General features: G+C 40.8%; 1 protein-coding gene across 1 annotated transcript in view; it reads left to right on the top strand.

Annotated features, from left to right (window-relative positions):
* Positions 1-1,291: 1,291 nt before the first annotated feature.
* cbl (Cbl proto-oncogene, E3 ubiquitin protein ligase) overlaps positions 1,292-27,170 on the top strand; it is a 29,350-nt gene continuing 3,471 nt past the window's right edge. Inside the window, exons 1-9 of the mRNA XM_010794340.1 lie at positions 1,292-2,187; positions 6,640-6,887; positions 19,534-19,680; positions 20,351-20,507; positions 22,591-22,712; positions 24,396-24,533; positions 25,275-25,362; positions 26,630-26,761; positions 26,943-27,161. Of these exons, the coding sequence (XP_010792642.1) occupies positions 2,041-2,187; positions 6,640-6,887; positions 19,534-19,680; positions 20,351-20,507; positions 22,591-22,712; positions 24,396-24,533; positions 25,275-25,362; positions 26,630-26,761; positions 26,943-27,161 (1,398 nt within the window). The 5' untranslated portion in view covers positions 1,292-2,040. The remainder of the gene's footprint in view (positions 2,188-6,639; positions 6,888-19,533; positions 19,681-20,350; positions 20,508-22,590; positions 22,713-24,395; positions 24,534-25,274; positions 25,363-26,629; positions 26,762-26,942; positions 27,162-27,170) is intronic.

Below are 27,170 nucleotides of genomic sequence, written 5' to 3'. Positions count from 1 at the left end.
GTGCAATGTCCCTACCAAATAAACGAATAAAAAAAAAGCTTTTTAATTGATCATTAAAAAAGCCATGTATTGTAAAGAAAATTAATAAGAAAAAAAGAATATTTCCCTTACATTTAGTTTAGAAATAGAATGGATAACATCTAAATGTCAAGTTTCTAAAGAACAGGTAGCCTGCCTCAAAATCATGCTAACACAAGGCACAAGACTACTTACATACTGCACTTACAACCACCATTAGAAACCTTATACAAATTGAAGCTACTGAAAGTAAGGAATAATTACACCATCTAATGAATATAGTTTAGAAAATCATTATTTTTCTCTAATGAAATTCTGGGCCTCGCAAAATGGAAATATCAGTGCCTGTAAGATGACTACTAACCTGAGTGAATGTAGATATATTTGTCTAAGTAATGTTGTAGGTCAGAAGATAATTCATCATTGATTCATTGATCAAGTCGTATATTAAGCAAACGGCTAAAATCTGCTGCATTCAGTGGAGAGGATTTTCTGTTTTCCTCTTGTGAATTCACTATCTTTTAATTTTGGACTGGGCTCTGAAAAAACACTCCCATTGTCTGAAATCGATTAAATGAAAATAAATCTACAAATGATTTGATGATGTCAACTACTGATGAGTTGCAGGTTTTGAAGATGGTATATTTAAAACAGCAAAGTGAGAGTATGGAATTCGCATCTTTGGTATTACGTAAGATACGTTTTCCCCTTGACGTAGCCTATTATACAGAACAAATTAATTAAAAATATATATTATTGGGCTATAGTTGGTTTGACCTTACTACAAGCAAACACATGAGCAAAATCACTTTTCTCCTCGATTATCCTGTGTGGTCTTTTTTTGTTTTTTAATTGGAGGCAAACTTGCTTGCTGTGAGGCAGCGTGTGTTTGGACCTTTAAGAACATAACATATACACTAACTGTACACAGGGATGAGTCTCTGTTGCTTGGCACTGGTTGCTGAGTGAGTTGCCATGGCACTATGTCCAGTTTGATTGATAGTCGGTTGACTTTAATAACAGCCAATCAAACTTGACTGGGGCACCGATGCATTTTGAGCTCATTCACACAGGGCTTGTAATTGGATCCTTACTTTTGGTGAGACAAGTCAAAGCGTCCTTTGTTGTTAAGGGTGACCGCGGGGGGAATTCAGGACTGCATCCCTTTTACGTTTTATGAATGCAACACAGGCAGAGGCGCGCATCCGACTACATTCATGGCTCGTGAACGCGCACAGGGAAGGCGTGGAGTTTGGGTTTAGAGGGGGGCGAACGGAAGGGGACGTACAGGAAAGGAACAGGGCCGCACATACACGTCACGGGAGGAAACAAAAAACACTGGGACATGTTTGATTCACACAATTATTTATTCACCCCTGTTCTAGTGTATGTCCGTGAAGATTTCGCAGTTTCAAGCGCAACTTCCTCCCTTCAGGCATCGGTGAGTGCTCTCTGTCGTCAGCCCGCAGGGGAGGGCTGACAGTGTCATACAGCCACTGAACTTCCCGTCAAGACACGGTACAGGCGAAAATATCTGCTTCTGCTGCTGACAACAAAAGGGGAACGACATCGGGGGAACGACATCGGGGGCTGTCAAGAGGAGAGGACACACTCCAGTCGAGAAGTCTTCTGGGCAGAGAAACGGTGCCATTGTCCTCCAGCTGAGGCTGAACAGAGTCAGGTCTGGTGCTCTGCTAATTAGCCTGCGTGGGTCCCTGCAGAGACCGAGCAGCTAGCTGCAGCACAGAGCACAGGGTGTGAGTGACTCTTTGAGCCATAATCGGGACATTTATCTGACAAACTGATGCTAGGGTTACTGATGGGAGCCTTTATTAAATAGTCATCCCTCCCTCCCTATACCCCCCGTCGGACCCTGGCTCGGATTCGCCTCTCGGGCGCTGTCCTCGTCGGGGGGTGTCGATTCACCATAGCCCGGTCCAGCTGACTCCACGGTCCGGTCCCTCTGACCCTTGCCCTGCCTCGCCTTTCTGCCGCTCTGGCCGACCCTACCCGAGCCCAAACATGGCAGGGAACCTGAAGAAAGGAGGGGGGCTCATCGGATTGATGAAGGATGCCTTCCAGCCCCACCATCACCACCTCCACTCCCATCACCAGCCCGGGGCCGTAGACAAAAAGACGGTGGAGAAATGCTGGAAACTAATGGACAAGGTAAGTTAATGGTCAACGTTAACTAGCCTTTAACGTTAGCTAGCCCATTTGATGGCTAGTGATGCTAGCTAACCGCAGCTAACTAGCGATAGGCTAGCTAATGTTCGCCTGCTGCAGGTCTGGCGTTGCTAACGTTCATGTTACCTAGTCAGCTGAGAGAAGACATTGTTAGCTAATTTTCTAACTTAAACTGTATTCATGTATACCATATGTGCCAGGCTACCTCACACTAGAGTAAAACAAAGATACTTTTTTTAAGGCAGTTTAACATTAACCCACAGACAGAACAAGGGTTTCTTTAGCACATCTGTTTGCTACTGCTGTGCCAATCTGTGGTAAATCACGTTGTTTCATATCATGTTTGGCCAAGTTTCAATAATGATACGGTGTATTTTATACATTAACATACACGGAAGAGTTTGCCTGGAGGAATTGAATTTAGCTAATTTATCACAGTGGGCTGAAATGACAGGGTCTGCTATCACAGAAACTGTGTTCGTGTAACTTAAACTGTTGCTGAAATGTTTGCAACTGTCAGCCTTTAGAAACTGTAACAAAGAACTGAGAAATAGGAAAGTAAATGTGTCCATTTAACTAGGCCAATTATACTCTTTCAAAGAGGAGACTCGTTTCACAGTTAACTTCTCGGAAAAAAAAGTCTGTAGCAGTTTGACCCCCAGTTTCCTGTGAGATTCACACAGCGATATAAGAGTGAATAGGAAGACAAGACACTCTTTTGTGTTCCCTCTTCCTCTTTGAGGCCGTAGTTTAGAGCTCTGATGTTAAGAGACCAGGTCCTTTTACAAAGCTACAATAAATAAACCACATTCCAGTTTATTTTTGATAACTGGACAGCTAACCTTACATCAATTGAACTACCTGCACAGGCAGCTTTTGCTGTTTTTAAAATATGTATGGGGATAATTAACCATATAACACCAAAAATCAAACCCAGTGAAATAGTTGAGGGCAACATAAGTTATGTGAAAAAATATCAGTAGTTTATCTTTTGAAAAGGCTATGAGACCAAAAGTATTTTTACTCTACCAGATTGTTAAAAATAGCAGCGGAAATAACATTGAGCTTGGTCTGAAGGAAAACCACAGCCGAGCATATATCGTAGATCAACACCTGCAGAATAATAATTCAGTCACTCTCTGAAAACCCCTCCTCCATAGGATTTAGTTGTATCAAAAGCATAGGGCATAGTTCTTTATAGAGTCTTCTACACACGGTACCAAAAGTTATAACAGTCTTTAACTATTTAATCGTTGTGTTGCTTTTGAGTTAAACACTTCATCTGTGATGCCAGGATCAAAATGTGTTGTTCATTTAGCTTCTTCATTCATTTTAAGCCTATATGAAACTTTTTACAGCATTAAAAGTTTAACCATTAGGTGTTGTATTGCAATCTCTGCGTTTGCATTGCTATATGCTTAAGGCTAGTTAGTAGAGATGCAGAAAGTCGTACAAGTACATATTGGTAATAATACGTTTGGCTTCGACCAAATGGATATCCACCAGTCATTTTCAGGTCATATGTTACTCAAAGATAAGATGCATATTGTGATATAACATTTGTGGCATAGTAGAGCTTTGTGACACACATTTGGAGCGTTCCATACATTTATAGAAGTTGAAATAATACACTTTTTTTTTTTGTTTAACCATCACATTAACGTCTGGTAGACCACAATGATGTTCTTCTCTTTTGGGTAGTACATTGTTGTGCTTGAAGAAGTGTAATAAGACAGTGGTCAATTATGTGTATTAAACATGGGTTTAATCCTATAGTTAAGGCTTTCTTGAATGTAGAGACCAAACACAGTTTATTAGACTTTTGTGTTAAAAACATTATCCATATTTTGAAATCCAAACTTTTGGTGAAATTTTAGAAAAAACATACTCCTTTGTCTTTAATGTGATAGATAGAGGCAAATCATTTTTTTCAAATAACAATTTCTCAACTATCCAGTACCAAGGAAACACAAACATAGTCTGTTTAGAGCTGCACCTCTTACACCAATGGGCCACCTTTCCCCGAGCTGGTTAACCTTTAAACAACTTAACTTGATATACAAAATATACCAGGTCTATGCCAGGTGTAGATTAACCCAGAAGAGAAAAAAGAAGAATGTGTAATGCAGTTTTGCTTGCAGGCAGTCAACAATTTACTTCAATACAGTAGCCTTGATAGACTACATCAGTTGATGTGGCCTTGTACGTGCATGTGCATGAAAGTGAGTTTGGATTAGTTATGTTAGTTAAGTGTTTGTGTAGTAGATGATAATGTTGACTTCACCTTGGCAACAGTCTTATCTGGTCTCAGACATAACCAATGTAGTTTCAGAGGAATAAGGGCACAGTGTAGGTAATGGCACTCAAGTCCTATTATCTTTTACTTGAAAAGTATCCAAAATACACAGACTAGAAAAAAAGAAAGAAAAGTATTCTTATTGAGTGCTACATACTGTTAAGTATTTAATCTGTTCTTCCTCTTTCAGTTGCATCTCTGCTGGTTATTGACATGATTGAAATAGATGGAATCATCTTGGCTTTGCTAGTTTTATCTGGTCAATCTAATGCTGAACTAAATATGGATAATCCTCATGACTGATCTTAATAAAGTCTATTGTGGAAGTTCCCTTTCCTGAGTTTTAAAACATCCATATTGGATGTTGTAGTACTTAACCCAGCAATTCGGTCGTATAGTATATTATAAAGTAATTACAATATGAATCCCACTCTCATTATATGTAGCTTGGCTCATATGGGCCTTTAGATTAATGAGATGAGCTAAGTCTAGAAGGAAAGGGAACACTCTGAATAATAATAATAACCAAATATAAGATATTAATGTGTGGTAAAATATTTCTATTGTTTATTAATGACAATTTATAAATCTTAGTAGTCCCGGGCCTAAATCACTTATAAGACGATTGAGCACAAGATGTTGTTGACGTCTTGTTTTCTCATAATGACAAATCGATAGCTTCCAAGAAGGGGCAGGGAAATTCAAACTGACATTCTTGTAATGCTATTCCTGCCATATATCTTTCTAACACTCACAAATGATAGTAGACAATAATCAGGCCTGGTTTTCAAAAGAATGAGCTGGTTCCTGTTGTTGATACGCAATTGTTCTTCGAAGCTGAAAGCCTTGCTTTTAATCATTGCAGGTTCAAATAAGGACATCAGTCCCTGAATTTTTGAATGGATGTATAGTTGTGTGTCTCTGCGATCATGCATGAATGTTAGCATTAATGCAGAGCTAAATATGAAAGCAGTCATACATAGCTAAATGTCAGTGTTCTAGGCTGCCCGCCAGTGTGTCTTGTAATAGTCAACCAAGTGACTCAGACGCCGCGCAGCAGTACAGTGAGATGAGTGAGGATGGTTGAACATTACTGAGGATGTAACATTCATGTATTCATGCAGTCTGGTGATTAAACACGTAGACTGACCATCGAAACGGGAGGTCTTCATTTTCATGAGTTATAAGCTGTCTAAAAGAAAAAATGAATCTCTCTGCTTACCCATTAATTAATCCACACTGTGTATTATCAATGACTGATGTTAATCGAGCTGTTTGACCTTTGAAGGCTTTTTATATTCTTTATAGTCTTCTATACCATTTTTTTTAAGTTGCTTTTATTTTGTGGTGTGTCATTGTTGTTTAAGCTTGTATCTACATTATAATAGTCAGGGCTTCAGCTGTTCAAATTTGCATGGCAATCATGCTCAAATGTTGAGCAAAGAGACTTTGAGGCAGAAGTGGTGTAGGGTGTGCAGATTGAAAGGCGGAAGTGCTAACATATGAACAGTTTCTTTAAACCTACAGAATCAGAATCAAGAATCAAACTGTTGTGACCCATGATTATCGACATGGTAGTCGCATAATAAGGTGCAAGCATTGCTCTGCATATCTACAAAAAGACATATGATCAGAAACTGTCTGCTAATGGAAGATATGCATTTCTCCTTTTCCACCTTCATCTTTTTTGCATAACTAAAAGCGGAAGTAGTGTGACAGAAATCAAACAACTCTACAGGGAATCAATTCATGGTACTCATGTATCAGACATCAGAGATTTGACACACTGAAAGCCCCAAGCATGAGTCTTTCAGGACATTTGAGGGCCTTTCTCACAGCCTTTGACTTTGTTGGCATTTCCATTTTGCATGTCTTCTATCTGGGCTCTCTTACAATATTCTGTAGATAGGTGCTCTAATACAGAAAGGAGCTATGTGATGCTCTTTGAATAATGTCTTTCTGATGTACAGAATGAAAATGCATAGTAGAGATTTCTTTAGCAACCCTTGTAGTTTAACCTCTTGTTTACACCCTCTTTCTAACAGTCTGTCTAACATTTCCCTCATCTACCTTACTTCTTTAAACGACTTGTGTCTAACTGAATCTTGTCTTCCCCCTCACATCCTCCCTTTCTGCAGGTGGTGCGCCTGTGCCAAAACCCCAAATTGGCTCTGAAGAACAGCCCCCCTTACATCCTGGACCTGCTGCCAGACACCTACCAGCACCTGCGCACCATCTTGTCTCGCTACGAGGGCAAAATGGAGACCTTGGGGGACAACGAGTACTTCCGGGTCTTCATGGAGAACTTAACCAAGAAGACCAAGCAGACCATCAGCTTGTTTAAGGAGGGCAAAGAACGCATGTACGAGGAGAACTCACAACCCAGGTGAATACAACTAACTTAACAATAGTTGAAAATGTGTGATTTTGAAAGGAGAATGTGATAAAAATGGCTTGTGTTGACTTTCTTTAAAGACCCTTGCTGAAGGGTTAATTTGATCTGTGAAGACTAGCTGCTGTATCATCACGATTTCACATATCAAATTCAATCAGTCTGAATCATTTTCGACTGTGAAGGCTCAGAGTGAATAATTGCACCCTGCCCCCAGGGTGCTTGTTGCTCGACATCTATCAAAACAAAAGAAATAAGGTGTTGTGGTTTGAGCATGTGAGCATCTGTGGTCAGGATGGAGCCTAATCTACAGCTGCCTGTCACTTTGTTTCTGTGCCACACTATCTCTACCATCTTCTTGAACACGTACATGGTAGCTTTATGTGTTCTTTCTTCTTTTTTGAAATCAAAATGTCTCTTTCTTTTCCTTTTACATTGAATAACCTGTCGCTGTCCCTCAGGAAACAGACACACACATGTTCTAGAAATAAGCAGTTTCCTTGTTTTAATATATGGGTATATTTGTGGAAGTGTAATTTGGTTCCCTTTTTGGCAAAATACCAAATTAAATAAAACTAAACATACATCAGAGGAAAAAACAAAAATAACCTTATACTGCAGACACAACGTTATTATCGTGCTGCTGGATGGAGCTGTTCTTCCCTTCTTCCTTGTACAACATAACTATAACATGCATTATGTAGAATATATAAGGAATCAGTAAGACACAGCTCATCAGCCTTGTCTTGGGACTGAGTGATCATGATAGAGACAATTATATGTTATCCGAGTAAGGTTTTTCTCTATAACTGCCTCTGGGCGGTTGCTTCTCTAGCATGGGGTGAAAAAGATCATTTGCAAAAGATTTTAAACATTTCATTCTGTTTTCCATGGAGTCTTTTTTTATCAAACTACCACGTAAGGATTTACCGTCACCGTTGTCCGGCAGTGGCTCAGTCAGTAGGGGCGTGGACTGGGAGCTGCAGGGTCGCCGGTTCAAGTCCCCGAACAGACCTAAAATATGGAGTGTGGACTGCTACTTGGAGAGGTCCCAGTTCACCTCCTCCCCTTCCGTGGTGCCCTTGAGCAAGGCACCGGACACCCCCCTGACTCCCATTGCTCCCCGGGCGCTGTACAATAGCTGCCCACTGCTCCTAGTACTAGACTCCTGGTACTAGGATGGGTTAAAAGCAGAGAACACATGTCACTTTGTGCTCTGCATGTGTGACCGTTAAAGAGGGTTTCATCCCTCCCAATTCTATTCGATCTATTCTATCGATTCACATTTTGACCATCGGAGTCGGCGTGAAGCCCTCTGTGTATCACTGTTTCTGATTCGAATGTGTGTCTTCTTACTGGCCCATGTTATGACTGGGAGATGTGTCTTAAGACTTTGCAAGAGAACATCTGAATTCCTACCGACGTAAGTAAAGGCAGAGGGAAGCTTTAGGGGGTAATTAAGATGTCGGTAAAGCTGGTTGTGAGAGTCTGGTTTAACCTGATTCATGTGACCTGGGAGTGGGCAGATAGACAGGACATTTTTGAACAAAGAAAATGTAGACTGTTGAAGAGAGGAGCTCATTAGTAGATTTCATAGTATTCCTAAAGTTCTGTCCGAAAAACCTTAACATACAATTTAGTATCTTCCGAAGCTCCCGTCTTTTTGAGCTCTTTCTTGTTCTTCGAAAATGTGCTAATAGTATTATCCTACATAATGAATCATTATGTTGTTCCTCAGCGAGATTGTTCTTTCTCAGCTACCACACTAAAAGGGAAGCAAGGGGAAGAAGAAGCTGTATTCACCATTGGTTGGTGGTTGATGTTTTTTTTTATAGAAATGTAAACTATTGCTCTGCGACAATGTATTTCATCATAATTTTTTTGAACCGAAAAGCTACATTGAAAGAAATTCCTGGTGTATGCAGAGGAAAACACACACACACACACACACACACACACACACACACACACACACACACACACACACACACACACACACACACACACACAGTGTAGCCAGGCAGTGCACACAAAGACTGATATTGTCTGTGTGGAGAAGGCGGTGACACTAACCAATGGGTATCAGCCCACCAACCAATGACGTTGAGCCGCTAGAGAGACTAGTATTTGGTTAGGCTTCAGCCGAGCTCAGCACATGGCTCAGACTGAAAAGTCGAGCAGTAAGGATAAAGATTATCTCACTGCCTGAATGCAGAAAGAATAGTTTGATAATACACTGCTTTCATTGTGTTTTTAATTCTGCCTTAATTCAAATATGAGAACACTGGCACTTATTATTTCCACCACTGTGACTTCAATCAGTATCAATCAAAGCTTGATAGTCATCGACTCAAACGACAATGAACGGGACTCCACTGGGGCTTTTGGCTTTTTTAGAGTCCGAGTGAAGGATCTGAGCCTTGAATGAAGCGTGGGCAGGGGTGCCGTAAGGGGGTGAAAAGTTAGGACGATTCTAAGGGCCCGTGACTGACGGGGGCCCCAAAATGTTCAGAACATTAAGAAAAAAATTTTTAAGTAACCTTTCATCAATCCTCAATAATTAACATTAATAGAACGTTATATTGATAAAGTACTCACTAAACTTACGATTCATTTAACTTATTTTCTTCCAAAAGTTAATTATCCAAAGCCTCTGTACACCCCCTTCTATTTACATGTAATGGTTTGGTCCTGCCTCCAAACGCAGTGCGGCACCGGCACTTGCAGAGTGTGAAAGCATGTGAGGAGGGATGCTAGTACTTAGCCTACGTACTTGTGTTGTACCATGTCTCAACGTCTCAAAAAAGTCAGGCTCTAAGAAAAGAAGAGAAAGGAGAGAAAGACAAGAGAGAGGGACCAAAGGGCGACAGTATGTCACCCAGTTTTTCACAAGAAAAGGTGTGGTCCATGAGTGGTGGAAATTATTCTGTTAGCTAATGTTTTGTTTTTACTAAGCTGACATTAAGTACTGTTAATATCTTAACAGAAAATTCAGAGGTTTTTCATTTCACTGCTCTTTTAGCTGACATTTAAAGGTAGGGTAGGTAATTCAATTCAGAAACACTTTGTTATATTCCATGGAATGCTCTTAACATCCCGATAGCAATGAACACATTAAATGCTTTGACAAAAAATACATACAAACATTTCATCTGTGGACGCCGTGGTACTGTAAAAAGCACGACCAATCATCTGAGCCGGCCCGGCTAAAATAACTGGATGGCCTACCTGCCTGTCAGCCTTCCATCTGTGCACAAACTCATGTGGGCGTTTGTGTGTGTTGGAGGAGGGGCTCTGTAAGGAAGTCTGAAGTAAGGGAAAGATTTTTTCAAAACAAAAAGCTAACATCTAATTTTAATTATACATTTCAAACACAGTATTTTCCCACATCCAATGATCTATACAAAACAAAAAACTGCTTTTAGTCTATTTGGATTATGGACAGTTTGAAGCGTTGAGTGAGTCTGTATTAGGTAAACTAAATGTTAATCACCAACATTTTGGTTATGATATTAATACTAATGTTATTATATTAAAGCAGGGGTGGGGAACCTCCGGCTCCTGGGCCGTATACAGACCGCTAGACCATTTGGTACGGACCTCGAGGTAATTTATAAACAAAGTGGCCTGTGCCTGGTGGTGGGGCCCAATGTGATATATTTTCATGGGGCCCAAAATCCCTGGTGGCGCCCCTGAGCGTGGGTGGACATGCTGTGTTATGATGCCGTACAGACTTCTCCGCTATGTCTTCCCAAGAGATTTAGAGCCTCTATTTATCTGGTCCCCCTCTGCCATATGTCCCACACAGACTGTTTAGCTTGAGCGATGAAGATGTATTGCAGTAAAAGCTTGCGTTGGTTTCTTTTCATGTTGAGCAACAGTCTTGACTACAAATCTATAATATTTGTTCTTTAAAATATGGTGGAGAAGAAGAAAGAGGATTCTATTTTGTTCAAACAAAGAGTGGGGATAAAAGTGACGACAGTGAGCAAGACTTAATTATTAACACTGACGGCCCATACTCCGTCAGAATCAACAGATCAGTCAGCACTTCCTCCTTGTTTGTTAACTTACTTCCCCTAATGGCTTACAAAGCACAAGTGAAACATTTTCTGGCGTCAGAGTTGAGAAAAGACCCATACGGAAATTGGTTGGGTTTGCCTGACATTTTTCACACAGTGTCACCGAAGTGACAAAAAGGGTTTATTTGTACTTATAGTTGCAAAAAACAATTATAAAATGTAACAGACCATTTATAGACCAAACAGTAACAGATGTATTTCAAGTCAAGGTTCATACGTTTCTTCAGGTTTTGAATATTTGCTGAGACTAAAAATTAAATCAACTTGGACTCTTACTCAAAAAAAAAGAAAATATATTTGCCTATTAGGTTTAGTTAATTGTTCTGTGTTGAGATTTGTGAATGTCAAATTACTTTTAGGTTCTTGACAGCTGATTTTTCCTAAAGTCACAGTGATAACATTTTCTTAAGAATCATATTTGTTAAACGATACACATTGTAAGGTTCCTGAACCGAGTAATACAGCAGAAGGGTGGTTCAATGTTTTCTCAGAAAAGCACTTTAACACCCCCCACCCCTCCATGGGTCTAGGCGGATACTGCTTTGACCTCTCTGGGAGAGTCTGTTTGATCATCTTCCTGGGCTAAGCTACCATTGCATCCTGACCACCGTCGATAGGTCCAGCTGGTCACAGGAAGTGGTGGGCGTATAGTTTGTGAGGTGACGCATCTGCACTGTGGGACAGTCTAAACTGCAGGAATTGACCTAGAATTGGTTTCTGACACCTATATTGTTGCTTGTCAAATACATTATGGCTGTTGGTGGCTTTGTTTTAAATCCCTGAATGTATTCTTTACCAGAGCTTAGTGATGTGAACATTTTCACATCCTAATTTAGGTGTTTTCTTTGGAAAAAAGTGTGACGTACTGTAAGATATGACTGTCCCGTATTGGCCTTTTAACCAACTTTTCAAATATGTCAGGTTTACAGAATTACATAACATTAAGGCTTATATTGCAAATACTGTGATGCAATGTTCAACTTTTGTAAATGTGTTATATTTGAGAAGAGAAACCCAACATGTTTGAAGAAATAAAAAAAGTGTAACTTGCGTAACTTGCGGCAGCGATTATTAAGCTTGTAAAATGTTGTAATGTAAAGCGCTTGAATCCTTTGCACAATAGACAAATGCATTCCAGACATACAATAGTCGGCAGGAACTACTTCCTCCAGCTTCTACTTATTCAGCCTTCTCTGCAGCTAATCTACTGTTCAGCCTTTAGTGTCCAATGCCAAGAAGAGCCTTTCACTAACAATGATTTGGATCCACTTTTTTATTCTCATCAGTGACCCTGACAAAGGCCAAAGGCAGAAATGGTTCGGTCTCACACTAAAAGTACTTAAAGGTGGGGTAGGTCATTTTGGAGAAACCAGCTCGAGTGCGCTAGAATTTGAAAATACACAACCGGAAAAAATCTGCCACTTCCTTACAGAGCCCCTCCTCCAACACACACGAACGCGCACATGACCAATGAGGGCACGAGATAAGTTTGTGCACAGGTGGAAGGCTGACAGGCAGGTAGGCCATCCAGTTATTTTAGCCAGGCCGGCTCAAATGATTGGTCGTGCTTTTTACAGTACTACGGCTTCCACAGATGACATTTTTGTATGGATCTTTTGTCAAAGCACTTAAGATATTCATTGCTATCGGGATGTTAAGAGCATTCCATGGAATATAACACAAAGTGTATCTCGAGCCGGTTTCTCAAACTTACCTACCCCACCTTTAACTTTGTAAATGCAACTGTAGATCGACGTGTAACAAGTGTTGCCAGAATTGTTACTGATTTAGACTCTTTTCACCCCTCCTAAACTCCTTGCAAGTAGGTTAAGTTTATCATTAATATCCATGTAACCTTTATATGTGTTTGTAGTTACTGCTGTTCATAATCTGCATACTTGAAAAGTTGTAAAGAGATTTTTGAACACAGAAAAAACAGATAAGAGACAAATCATCTATGTTTTCCTGTACAATACCAAAATAACATGATAACATAACATGGTGGTGGTGAAAAGAGGCCTTACTTTCAGTAGGTCGGGATGTGTCCAAGGCCACCACACAGTTATTGTTGTATAACTTGTATCACAGCACCTGTCTGTCTGTACATTTGTGTTTTGGAAATAATTCATAAAGTTTATTTGATTTGTTGTTAGGGTCACCTACTGCGAATGCTATTATTCCTAGAAAATAAATGTTGACATTTGTTCGGCAGCTGTTTACAGTAAAGTTCTCCAGTGCCATCAATGATTTATGTGGTCAAGCCTTTGTGGACAGAGAAAAACATGGCATTGTACGGTACAGTACCTCTGGTATTTGCAAATGTCATTTGCACCTATTCCTAATTTGGTTCACAAAGAGAGCCTCATCTTAAAATATGACTTCCTATTTTATGTAAACGTACCTGATGTGTATGTGAAACAAAGGTCTGTCTCTGAGAGCACATATCCTGACTTTGAATATCCAAACACCAATCTTATCACTATAGCTATAATACTGCAGGAAAGGCCTGTGTTTGTAGGATTGGATGGGGCCATGAGGAAATGCAGCCGTGCATGACAATGATGTCTGATGAAATGGATTAAAGGAGAAAGTTTGCATGGATATCAATCATTCCTGTTTTATCAGCAGCTGCTGGGCTACATACCGTTTGATGAAGTAGCTGCTCCCACTCATGTTTCAAAACTAAATGGATTTCACCTGAACTCTCCCCACAGACTGTGTCTCCTGCCACCAAACTGTCTAAATAACAAATGTTGAAGGGTATACAATGAGAAATGCTTACTAACTTCTTGTCAGTAAGTTGCTTATCTATTTGTGCACTTTACCAGTAAATACATTAGTTACGAATGTCCTTATTAAGAATCAACCTTAAAATGTTTGGCCTAGTGTAGTGCAGGCAGACATGAACAAAGTTTAGACTTTAGGCGTACGCATGGGCTTTGTCTGATCTTTAGATGCATTGTTCTTAAGGTGATTCACTGTAGCATATCCTTATATTGCAGTTATCCACCGTGCTATGACACCATTCCTGTTCCCTGCATTCACTTTCATCCTTTTTGGTTCACATCTCATGTACAAACCAAGTTGAGTCTATTGCCTCCCTCTGTGCTGCCACAGCAGTGAGTCTTCCAGTTACCCTCGCTATCAGCTGGCAATGGAAAACACATTTTACTCTTACGTCTAGGTTCGGGTGTGCAGCTTCAATTACATTTGCCTCTACTTGTAGCTTGGGGCTATATGTGCAACTATACGCATATCCACGCATGCATAAATAGCAGAGCATCATGGTTATTTATGTCACTGCAGTATCACTAAGCAGCCGACTCATGTAGTCCTCACACTAGCAGATTATGGTGATTAGCATGATGCAACCTACTAGCTTATTTTCCCCCGTGGGGTACAACAAGCACTTGCTGTTTATGCACAGAGATACATTAGCACAGAAATGCAACTGTGTAGAGAGGATTCAGCTAAAACATTGCTGTTTCATGTGTATTACTATTTGACCATTTTTATTTTCTCCTCTATAATAACCTGAGTCTAACCGGAAAGATATGAGCTTTTAAAATGGAGATTGGATTCAAATAAAACACATTGGAGAAGCTGGTCTGTTTTTTTTTTTTTACTTGTGCACAGCTGTTTTTATTTGATTTTATTTGGGGCTTTTTTAAAATTATTATTCTGGAGTTTTGTACGGAAGCAGTTACGTGTGTTGGGGTCATTGCTTAAGTGCAGTGTAGAGTGTCTGTTGTGTGCTGTCATGGCTGTTACTAAGTGATGACTAGTGCAAACCAAAAGCCAGATTTTCAAACCCATAATTCACTGTGTTGGCTTGTACAAAATCTGTCTATTTAATAGTCATATGTTTTTGTTTAATCATTCACCACATTATTAAATTCAGTTTCCAAAATGGTACTCACCCTGGCCTAATGAAGCATGCACTCTGTTTGCAAAGGTGTCACTTTATAACCCGATTCTAAACTGGCATGCTTGAATGCTGGCAGCTTATAGTTTAATTTTTTAATGTGCATCAATATTTCCATTCAGTTGGAATAAGTGTGGTGTAGCCTTCTATGAGCAACTTGGATCAGAGGCTATGATTGGGCGGGCACAGTGTGAAAGCTTTGCATATGACCAGACCGGCAACTGCTGAAGTGATGGAAGTCACGTCACGTGTAGTAAATGCCCTTTCACATGTGCCTTTTACTTAATCACAGTGCTTTGACTGGAAAGAAAATTGTAATCGATCCTTAACCTTTCCGATTAGCAATATATGTCAAGTGAGCCAGTGACAACAACATTTTTGCAGACATCATGTTAAACACAATTTTGCAGCTCTATTTTTTGACAATAATTCAGTGATTTATTCTCAGATTACATAAAAAAATAGTTCCAAAGTGCTGTTGTAATCGAAATACATAATAAACATGGGACTTGATCAAGTTGAGTTCATCGAATGAATACATCAAAATGTAGGTAGCTTTGTTGAAGGGCTCAGTTTGTGTTTGATCTGCATCTGCATGGGAGGTGTGTGGCGCAGTGGATTAGTGCGTTGGTGTTCGGATCAGGGGAGCACAGGTTCAAACCCCACTGCAGTCAGCATGTCGTTGTGTCCCTGGGCAAGACACTTTACCCCAAATTGCTTCTGTGGGGATTGTCCACAGTATTGAGTATGTAAGTCGCTTTGGATAAAAGAGTCTAACAAGTGACATGTAATGTAATTTCCCTTTAAGCCTTAAGCAGGAAAGATAATACAGCTGTCCGATGATATTACAGCCACTTGTGACTCTGCCAATCCAGACAGGCTTTCATTCTGTAAGGTTGACCCATGCTTGCTGTGCTGTGGTGTATTAGCGCAGTGCAGTGCTTGCTGGCTAGCTGCGCTTCTTTATCATAGCCAGCAGGAAACAGGAAGGGAGCAGCCAGCTGCAAGGTCAGAGGTCAATCTATAGCATGAGGGGGATGGTGGACAAAACACTAGTGTTCAGAAAAAAGGGTTTGGCTTCTGGACGTAGTTAAGAATGAGTGAGAGATGAAAAAGAAAACTCTAAGGACATGTGGCAATCTGGAGAAGGTCAGCCAGCCATTATCTGTTTTCTGCTGTCGCCTATTGACTCTGCATTATGCATCTTGGCACAGCAGCTTAAAGAGCAGCACAGTTGTAGGAGCGCAGGCTAATGCCCAGTGTGCACACACACGCACGCACGCGCACGCACGCACACACACAGGGCTGATATTGTAGGATGAAGGGACATCGACTGACAGAGACAGAAATATGCTAAAACTGATACCGGCTTCTCCTGCTACATATGAGATAAGATTTGAATGTGGATCTTAGGGTTTTGAAATCATATTCAGCCTCTCTTTGTAAAGCACTCTCTTATGTATTGACCAAAAAACCCAACAAAGTCTCATTCACTGTGCACATCTTGTGCCAGAGACAGCTGTGCCACCCTGTGAGCTTGATGCCAGTCAGACCAGAGTTGGCTTTCATATCCATTCTGTCTCTTGAGTCTGGTGGGCGCCGGATATGGGTTTTTTTAATTGCTGACGTTGATGTTTAGACAGCAGGCTGGATGATGGCTCAGTTGAACCCCTGGTTCACAAAAACACATCCTTATTTCACACACATTTTTAAAGTTACGCAAATAAAAAATACATGTGTAGAAAAGCCTGGAATTGTGGATATCAAACTACTTGACTGTGTGACCATTGTTTTGGATTGCATGTGGCACTTCACTTAAGGCTTCCTGTGCATTATGGTTGCTTGACTGCATGTCTTTAACCTAGACAGCTTCTCCTGCGTCTATAGTTTATATTATTTTCCTAGTTTATTTAACAGGGGCTAAACACAACTTTAAACCATAGATTTAATGCGTATAGAAATACTTATCTGTACATTTAATATTAAATGCCTGTTTGCCTTTGTTGCAGCGTTTCCCTTATCTTTAGATCATAGTTGATATAGCTGAACTGGGTGGAACTGGTTGTTTCTAGTTCCTTCTCGCAGAGCTTACTGAATGTTGCTCATACACGTTTTTAGACAGACCTCAAAAGATTGCCCTTTGGTCTGTTAAATACATGTAGAATCCAGCCAAGCTGCCTCTTCAGATCAAACATTTTTTCATCGAGCATATCGTGCCCACAGAAACTTTGACCCACAGTATCTCCAAACATATCATTGGCATATGTTGGTGAATTAGAAATGGGATTTAATGGTGGGTTTGAAGAGCAGTCATTTATAAAAAATAAAAAAGTCTCAAGTAGCCTCCATAAATCTTTCAAGCTCACAGACGGGGCAAGTGAATAAATGGTTCATGAGTTAGCAAATAAACTACATGTGGAAATGCAAGGTTTTAGTGAGAAGATAAGATCTGCGTGTAAACTGAAGAGAGAGGCCCGTCTTCCCAGGATTACCTCGTAGATGAAAGCAAAGCAGCAGTGGGGTGGAGAAAAGCACAGGGTTAGAAGGGGCTGACGGGAGAATGGATCTGACTGCAGCTTTTAGGTTCAGTAGGCCAGTGAGGCTAGAAAGCAGAAGAAACAGAGGAGGACCTCCTGCTGAGATGACAGCTTCTAAAGAAAACACTCAGACATGCAGTGTCACAAACGCTATGTGATGACACTGAAAAGGAAAGACTAACACGGGCACCTCGGGGGAACGAGCCGACAGAAGTTGAAGGTCTCAGTTTCCACATTGCATCACTAATGAGGGTTACCCTTGCTTCAAAGACACCCTGCATCTGGCTTCAAGTCTTTTTCTGTACATTCAAAGTGGGCAGAGCTGTTCAAAGGATTAGACATGCATCAGTGTTCACTGTTTAGTATCACGTACTACTGAGAGGGTACAAACACACTTTAAATACAGTTTAGGAGCGTTGCATTTCTTTTTTCGGGTGCCCATCTGAGGTACACGACCACACAAAAGCTCTCAATGTACACTCATTTTATTCATCCATCTCCAGTCACTGTCCTCCTCACTCATTGACTCTTTCCAGTTCCCCCCCAGCACCACTCATAGGGTGCGTAGTGTAGTGTAGGGCAGCTGCAGTGTAGCCACGCTTTCATAGCTGTCTCTCTTGTGCATGTCAATTCACTATGCCCGGCAGCCAAGCACAATCTCCCTCTGTGCTGCCTCATAAATCATGTCTTTCTCAGCAAAACACTTCTAATGCTGCAATGGGGTGCAGGGTCATAGTGACATTGTGCGGCTTCCTTCCTTCTCTGGATTTCCAGTCTCCTTGTTCTTGGTATCCTACCCTCTCAATTGTTTGTTGATTTATACTCTTCACCTCATCCTGTCATCTTTCTTTTTCTCTCCTACTATTCAACCCTCTCCTCTTCTCTGTGGAATTAGAGTTGTATGACAATTTCACGGCTTCCACATCTCTCTCACTCTTACGTTGTATGTGAGTTTCTGTTTTATCTGCTGTGTTGCCTTCCTGGACTTGTCAGTATTTCTTTAATGTTGAAGCAGCTGTGGACGGGCATTAGACGAAAGAAAGCCTCCAGGGAAATGTCTTTATTTCATACTTCGTCATTTTGAAACTATAACCTGATACCTGTACGGAAGTGAACGGTCGACATTTGAAACTCTTTTTTAAAGGTTAAACCTTCACATGTTGTCGGAATATAATTGAAGAGTCGATGAGTTTTTCCTCAAGTGTTTCTTTTTCTATTGTGGGCTTTTGAGCGGTATAACAACTATGACCACTTAGACGTTGCACCAAAATGTGCAGCAATTCCCCACACCAAGGCCAACCTACTGCTACCAGAAGCTCTACAACTGCCAGCCCTAATTTTACTCGATAACAGTGCCAGCATATCTTCATACATTTGTTTTTCTTTTGTCCTGTGTTTTCCCCTCTTCTAAGTTAGATGAATCAGTTGTGATGCTGTTCCCAATTCAAGCAACTGTTCAGACGAGCTTGTTGACTGAGGAACACTTTACTGGCTCGCGTTAATCGGCTTGAGAGAGAGACACGCACGCACGCACGCACGCACGCACACGCACACACACAGTTAAACGTCTTCCCAAAGCTATCAATGCAGCGTGGGTAGATTAGATCAACACTGACAGTTAGATAGCACTCGTGTCAAGACTAATTCCCAACTGGAGGACATATAGTAGCAAGTTAACATTCCTCTTGTACCCCAAGTGAGAAAGAAGGATGTCAGGAAGCTGCATGCACCCAGAGAAAGATGTGCCTTATACATATTTAGCTTCACTTATATCCATCAAACATCACTTATACAAGAAGTGATTTATGACACATTAACTTATTTCTTATTTGGTGGTTCAAATGCACACTTGAAACTAACTTCTGCCACAAGGGTAAACTACCATCTTTATTTTGTTCTCTTTGCTTGGCTGTTTGTTTAATACACCGAATATTCTGTGCTATTGGGTTAAATCCACACATTTATTTAAAGAAATGTCTTGTGTTGCTCTGCATTTGTCTCTTTAAACTGTTGTACGGGCTGATGACACTGCGGCCACATTGCAAAGATAAATGCGGGAACTCTCACACACTCCCCTTTGCTTTTGACTTCCTCAGGAGGAACCTCACCAAGCTGTCGTTGATCTTCAGCCACATGCTGGCGGAGCTTAAGGCCATCTTCCCCAATGGTCTGTTTCAGGGTGACAACTTCCGCATCACCAAGGCCGACGCTGCAGAGTTCTGGAGGCACGCCTTCGGGGACAAGTGAGACAAACTCTATATCTTTTCAGACATTGAATATAAATATTACCCAAACTGGCATCCTGGAACAATATGGGATAACTCAAGAAAATATGAATTAAAAAAACAACTAATCACTACATTGAAATGGCATCTTGATAGCAATAGTTTCAGTGTCAGTAACAAGTATCTTCTTTAGGAAACCTATTTCTGTTATTGAATACAGAACTCTTTTGACTTAAGTGTGTCTTTCTGACAGGTCCTTGAAATGTAATCAGACACCCATGTTCTATACAATCACAGATATTTAACCTAATTAGTCAAGTTAATTGAGAAAATTGGTTTTATGCAAATGTGTCATACAAAAGGAATCCAGCCACGTGAAACAACAGCACTTTAAAACCTGGGTTTTCCCAATACTACATTTAAAAAAAAAAAATGTTTTTATGTCAAGTAACTATCTACCAGTTTTTCCTTTTGGAGCATTATTTAGCCACATTGCTGACAAGTAGCATGAAATGGCTAGTAAAAAATGACTCCCTAGGTGTTTTTTTTATCGATCGATACCAAATCCCCCACTGCATCTTTAAAGCCGAGCATGCTTCAGCACAAGACGTCTGTATTGTTGTCAGGATAAAAGATATTACGTTGTTTAAAGGGGATTTCGTCATGGTTTTCTTTTTGTGTGTTACAGGACCATTGTGCCTTGGAAGATATTTCGTCAGTCTCTCCATGAGTTTCATTCTATCAGCTCAGGACTGGAGGCCATGGCCCTCAAGTCCACCATCGACCTCGCCTGCAATGACTACATCTCTGTCTTTGAGTTTGACATCTTCACAAGGCTATTCCAGGTATTGAACACACACACACACACACACACACACACACACACACACACACACACACACACACACACACACACACACACACACACACGGCACTGATGTATTTGTCATAGTTACAGTCTGAGATGATGAAAGAGAAATATGTGCTATGAAAGAGGGTGATTGAGAAGACGGAGTGTAATTAATAGCATAGTCTATCAGCCGTTGTCATGGAAACTAATATCATATGAGAAGCGCATAATGAACTCAAACATATTTGTCACTTTTTGGCTTACCCTATCAACTTGTTAGCAGGATGACTGCTGACTTATTCACGCTGTCTGGTGGGACGGAAGTTCTTGCATTGTTTCTGCTCGCACATTACAGATACAAAATGTTTGGCAGTTATTTGGTCCTCTCTATGTGATGTCTGTTGTCACTTAAAAAGGCACAGGCAGGTCTAGGGTTTCCAGGTGGTGATAACACTAAGGAACATCCTCAAGGACAGTCATTATGTGTCATGTTATCATTATAACATATCCTTTTCTTTGTGTCAGATGAATAATAAATAGCAAGGTTGAACATTTGTGGTATAATTCCCAAACAACGTTGGCACTGTAGAGCGTCACAGATTAGGTCCTACAGTTTTACTTTGCCTAAACCTGCTGATACAATGTTGTAGTTAAAGGTCCAAACTACTCCCATACACACATAGAATTGGGCATGATTGTGAAATGTAGGGCTGTAAAAAGGGTTAGGGGAAATGGAGGGGGGAGGATGGGTGTATTGGCATTATCTCCAGAGCTTATCTATTATATTTAGTGAAAGTGTTTCATATCAGAATTATAATAAACACTTCTATGGGAAACATTGATGTTGTATACCATGTCATCTGTAAACCACTGTAAACTTGCTGTGTTTTCATTTGTATTATCTAAAGCATCTTGCGTCATATCTGGCTTGCAGTAGTGTGTGTTGCTCATTCCCCTCAGTGATATTATCCAAGGCTAAATGTGTGCACAGCACTGATCGGCTTAATGAGGCCTAAACAGATTACAGACATTTCCTATGACCCTCCCTCAAACAGAAAAAAAAGACTCCTCTAAATGTCCTCAAACACAGAATAGGAAGTGAGCCTGTGGCCATTTTGAGCTCTGTCCTTGATATGCAGTACACTGGGGATGAAATTATGCATTTTTTTAAATATTGCTATCGGCCCCTTGAAATGTTTCATACTGTATCTTTAGGCTCCATTATCTGGGTGTGTTATCAACAGCTCTCATGTAGTGTGAACAGTTCATCTAAAAATAATGTCCAAATAAGAGGCGACTGAAAAAGAATTGTACAGCTACATTACGTAGTAACATGTCACATAAAGACAGTCAGTCAGAAGCACCCTACTGTTTAGTAAACCCTGATACTTGTCTGCAATTACACTCAAAAGAGAGATAAGACAAAAAATGTTAAACTTGAGTCGATCAAAGGAGTCAGTTTTGATTTGTGACTTCCTTTGGGCAAAAAGTATAAATAACCAGATAAAAATGTGTGCAAATATGTTGGAAATGCACGGGGAACAGAATAGTCCCTCTTTGTGATTAGCCTGTACCGTGCCCTTGCAAATCTTTTTGTAGGTGGTGTATGTGTAATTCTACTTCCTTTCACACCAGACTAACTGTGAAAACACCTTCTCACTACCACACTCTATGGAGTTGTATGAATTATTTGACTATTTTAGCTTCAAGCCTTGTTATCTTGGTGGTTTTTAAAGAAAGAAAAAAAGTGTTCTGCTTTACATACATTATGGGAAGCAGCCTGCGTATTTCCCTTTAATCTTCCTCATTATGTGGCTCCAGATGGTACCAAGTTAGATGCATGCTGTTTAAAGTGCTCCAAATTCAGCTTTAAGGAGCATTTTACTCTGCTTGACCCAGGTAGCCATCGTAAATCACACTGAAGTTCACTAAATGGTTGTTTCCAGTGTCATCCGTAACGCAGTTTATCTCTCCATTACTCTACTCATGTTGTTATTACTGTGTATTCACTCACGCATCAAATGAGTGAGTCACCCTCTCTCTCTTTCTCCTGTGTGTGTGTGTGTGTGTGTGTGTAGCCTTGGTCGTCCCTGCTACGGAACTGGAACAGCTTGGCAGTTACTCACCCCGGCTACATGGCCTTCCTCACATACGATGAGGTCAAAGCGCGGCTGCAGAAGTTTATACACAAGCATGGCAGGTGAGATATCAAGAGACATGTGAATGCACACACACACATCCTGTCACACCATCCAAATAAAGATGTGGTGTCATTTAGTGCTTATTGGTGTGTGGTGTCCTCCCATTTACTTTAAATATATAGTTTAAGGTCCATTATCAACTTCTATCAGCACGCTGTGAGCTGTGTTTGCAACACACTTTTATTTCCATTGTTCAAACTTAACAAGACATGTCATGTGACCACGTTCATGTGATTTAGAGCGGCAACAGCTTGGTTGTGGTATACTGAATCTCCAATGTCCTATATTTGTCTCTGCTGAAGAGACATGTTTCGCATGTGTTAGTGTGTGGGAAGTGTACAGCCTAATACATCATCAGTTTTACCTAAGGCAATAATGCTATCATACACACATGGAAGTGTGTGTGTGTGTGTGTGTGTGTGTGTGTGTGTGTGTGTGTGTGTGTGTGTGTGTGTGTGTGTGTGTGTGTGTGTGTGTGTGTGTGTGTGTGTGTGTGTGTGTGTGTGTGTGTGTGTGTGTGTGTGTGTGTGTGTGTGTGTGTACTGAAAGCTGACGTCACTGTTGAGGCTTGGCTTGTGTAGGGCCACATCCGCTCAGTTATTGGCCAATGTGTGTGCAGCATTTTGAAACTCTTAATTACAGCCTTCTCTTTGTATTATGGGTAAAGCACTTGGTCCACATCCAAACTAAACGTAGAGACTATCAACAACACTACTTTCTCCACTTGTGCACTTAGTGTGTTGATGATCGGATCAGGGGGTCACAGGTTCAAACCCCGCTGCAGTCAGCATGTCGTTGTGTCCCTGAGACACTTCACCCCAAATTGCTCCTGTTGGGATTGCCCACAGTATTGAGTATATAAGTCGCTTCGGATAAAAGCGTCCAACACCTTTTCTTAAAGGTGTTAAAAACTCCAGATTTTTTTATTTGGTCATTTCCTGATACAACATTCTCAACTTAAAAACAAGGACATAAAACATGTTGAGCACAGGGAAGAGTGGCTGCATGTCTTTCCAGACTGATGCCGCCTCTTGAAGCCACAGCTCCAATTCGTTTTTGGTGGTTAAAAAACACCACAGGCAACATTTTAAGCAGCATAATTATAAAACGCAGACATCACACCGTGTCTTTGTTTGATGTATTTATCTTTTAATTGGATGAGCAGTGGTGGGTTTGGAGGGTCTTTGCCCATTATGTATCTTGTCTGTGGGTGCCCTCTCTCCATATGATTCTGCCAATACAATAAATGCAGGTTACAAATGATTATTTTATTTAAATGTTTTTTCCTATTCAAACCATATTAGTCTTATTGATATGATTTCTCATTTTTTTAACTTGTTTGTTTGTTGTTCAGTCCGAACAAACATTTGACATTCCCATGCATTATTCAACTTACATATTTGCTGTTTTGCCTGCTTTATCTCACTCAAATGTACAGGCATACTTGAAACTTGTTTCTCAGTGAACCCGATGTACACCCTCCTGCGGGCACTTGACTGAATTCAATGATCTGTACATTTTACATAATTGTTTACATTGGAACTACCATGCTGCACTGAAAACCAATGAGCACAATATGTGGCAGTAATACAGTATCTCTATTTGATTGCTCTTTGTCTGGGAAACAAATATTGACAACACGTAACATGTCTTCTGTCTCATTTCTTATGTTTCCTCCTCAGTTACATATTCCGACTGAGCTGCACCCGGCTGGGCCAGTGGGCCATCGGTTATGTGACCGCAGATGGAAACATACTCCAGACCATTCCCCACAATAAACCGCTCTTCCAGGCCCTGATAGACGGCTTCAGGGAAGGATTGTAAGTCCATCCGCTATTTGTTTGACACACTCATATCAGCAATTGTTCTGATCATTGTCACCCTTAACTCTGCTCTGTGTCTCTGTAACTGGGTCTTTTTTTTGTTTTAATAAATGATCTATAAGTTAAGCTTCCTGTCATATGCAGCACTTTTTCTACCATGTCTCTTTTTCTTTCTTCTTCTCTTCCCACAAAGCATGCATCTCTGTTTAAAGTATGTGTTTATGCTTTCCCCGCCACAATGAGTCTGCCTTTCAGCTCTCAAACAATCCAGCCATATCATATTGCCAGTTCCCATCTTTGCAGCGTTATCATAACCAGAACTGAACTGTTGGTTTCCAATGTGCAGCTCAGTCAGTGTTTTAGCTGGCTGGCATGAAACGCATCTTTTCATGACAGTGCTGATTATTTTTGTTAAATGAAAGCTATGGTTGGCTTGCTCACACCTGTAATCAATCCAGTATATCGCCTGGATCTACAAACATTTATCAAATAGTAATTATACCATCTGGCCCATTTATAAAATAGTCACGTAAGTACTCTACATGCATCATCATCTCTGTGCTGATATTAAAATACGTTGCCCAGTGAACGACTGAACAGATGTTTTCATGCAGCAGCCTGTTGGATATACATGAAGTATAATCATATTGACTAATTATGGGGCTAACTTTTAAATAAAAATGCCTGTTGAAATACCCAAGGCTACTGTGCTTAACTTCTCATTTTGTTATTCCCCAGCTATTTATTCCCAGATGGTCGGACCCAAAACCCAGATCTGACAGGACTGTGTGAGCCTTCACCTCAAGACCACATCAAAGTCACACAGGTCAGAGCAGCGTGCTTCTGGATCTTCTTCTTTAAAGTCTTACGGCCCGTCCACACGGCGGCGTGCGTTGAAGCTTCAACGCTTCTGCCCATTCACTTTGAATGGGGTGATGTCACGCTTTGCCGAACTGCATTGTGGTTCCGTCGCTTCGCTTTGCTCGCTTCAAAAGTCGAGCAATGTTCTACTTTTGAAGCTTCGACGGAAGCGTCAGCCAATCAAATCATATGCAAGTACAAGCTCTAGTCAATCAAACCCCGTGCTTGTGTGTCCGGGGCGGGAGATTCATGTGATTGGTTGTTGGTCGAGTTTCAGACACGCCCACCGGCAAGCTTCAACGCACGCTGCCGTGTGGACGCTGCGTCATACATTCTCACTGACCTTTGGCATTTAACTGTTACAGACAAATAGCTTAGGTACACATAAAGATCTTGGTTGAAAAAAGATATTGATGTTACCGTCTAGTGCAGGACCAAAAGGAAGCAGAAGTAAAAGTCATGACAAAAAACACCGCACAGGAACTAAGTTAGTCATGGGTGAGTAGCTGACTCCTTTTAACATATAGCCATTTTTGTATGTCTCACATCTATATTTAAGAAATAATATACTATGTATTAAAAATAGGTTCTTCACTGTGACAAAAAGCCTCAGCTAATTTAAATGAGGTAAAGGTTGCAGAAGCCTAAATCATTCACATAAACAATTATGATATATTAAAATGCCAACATTTAAACCTTTATATTTTGGCTTTCATTTGAAGTCACCTTCTTTAATTTCATCTTATTTCAACAGTGTTTCCAAAGTCATACACTGATTGAACATTGCATGAGCTCCATTTTCATACATAAAAAAAAAATATGGCTGCATTTCAGAATGTTTTTTTATAGTTCAAGCTATTTGTACTGTTGTCAGCGCGAGCTTCCTCTGTTGTTAAGAAGAATAGGAAACCCCATCTGTCTTTCAAAATGTAGCACTGTCATCACATTGAAGCACGCATCATGTTTACTGCACAAAATTCAACTGTAAATTGTGAAATATCTTTAAACAACCCTTGGGCTTTCATGTCTTCTCAAGGGTTTGAAAACTTGTTTATGAACAAACTCCTTTTGCTTGAGCACAGGACTGAAACTAAAAATACGCCCCCACATTTTTGAACTTGGCTCCAGATCCTTCCGGGCTCTTTCGAAATGATCTCAGATGGTGTTAGTATCGTATGATGTTACTGTGTTTTGGCACTGAAAACTCATAGTTGTCTCATTTTCCCCCTTAGGAGCAATATGAGCTGTACTGTGAGATGGGCTCTACGTTCCAGCTGTGTAAGATCTGTGCCGAGAACGACAAGGATGTGAAGATCGAGCCCTGTGGTCATCTCATGTGCACCTCCTGTCTCACCGCCTGGCAGGTAAGAGTGGGTGGACAGGTCTGTATGGGTGTTTCGCTTCAAGTGAAGTGTCACACCTCATACCTGTTGAGAGGAACACTCACTAAGTGTTTTTCTCGGCAAACGTGGCGGACGTATAAAAACACATGACCCCCTTTCATCTCTGTGTCCCATAACATCTGTCTTTGTGCTTTTGTTACAGGAGTCGGAGGGTCAGGGAACAGGATGTCCCTTTTGTCGCTGTGAGATTAAAGGTACGGAGCCCATTGTTGTGGATCCTTTTGACCCCAAGGACAACAGCGGGGGCTCCTGCAGGGGCATGTTCGGGGCTGAGGGGGCTCCTTCACCCAGCTATGACGACGATGACGACGACAGACTTGAAGACCCCCACCTCATGATGAGCAAACTCGCCTGTTCAAAGGTAATACTG

This window comes from Notothenia coriiceps, unplaced genomic scaffold, assembly GCF_000735185.1.
Source record: "Notothenia coriiceps isolate Sejong01 unplaced genomic scaffold, NC01 NC01_scaffold00037244, whole genome shotgun sequence".
Taxonomy (NCBI): Eukaryota; Metazoa; Chordata; class Actinopteri; order Perciformes; family Nototheniidae; genus Notothenia; species Notothenia coriiceps.
Note: the sequence above shows the minus strand (reverse complement) of the source record. Positions and strands in the feature narration are given on the sequence as shown.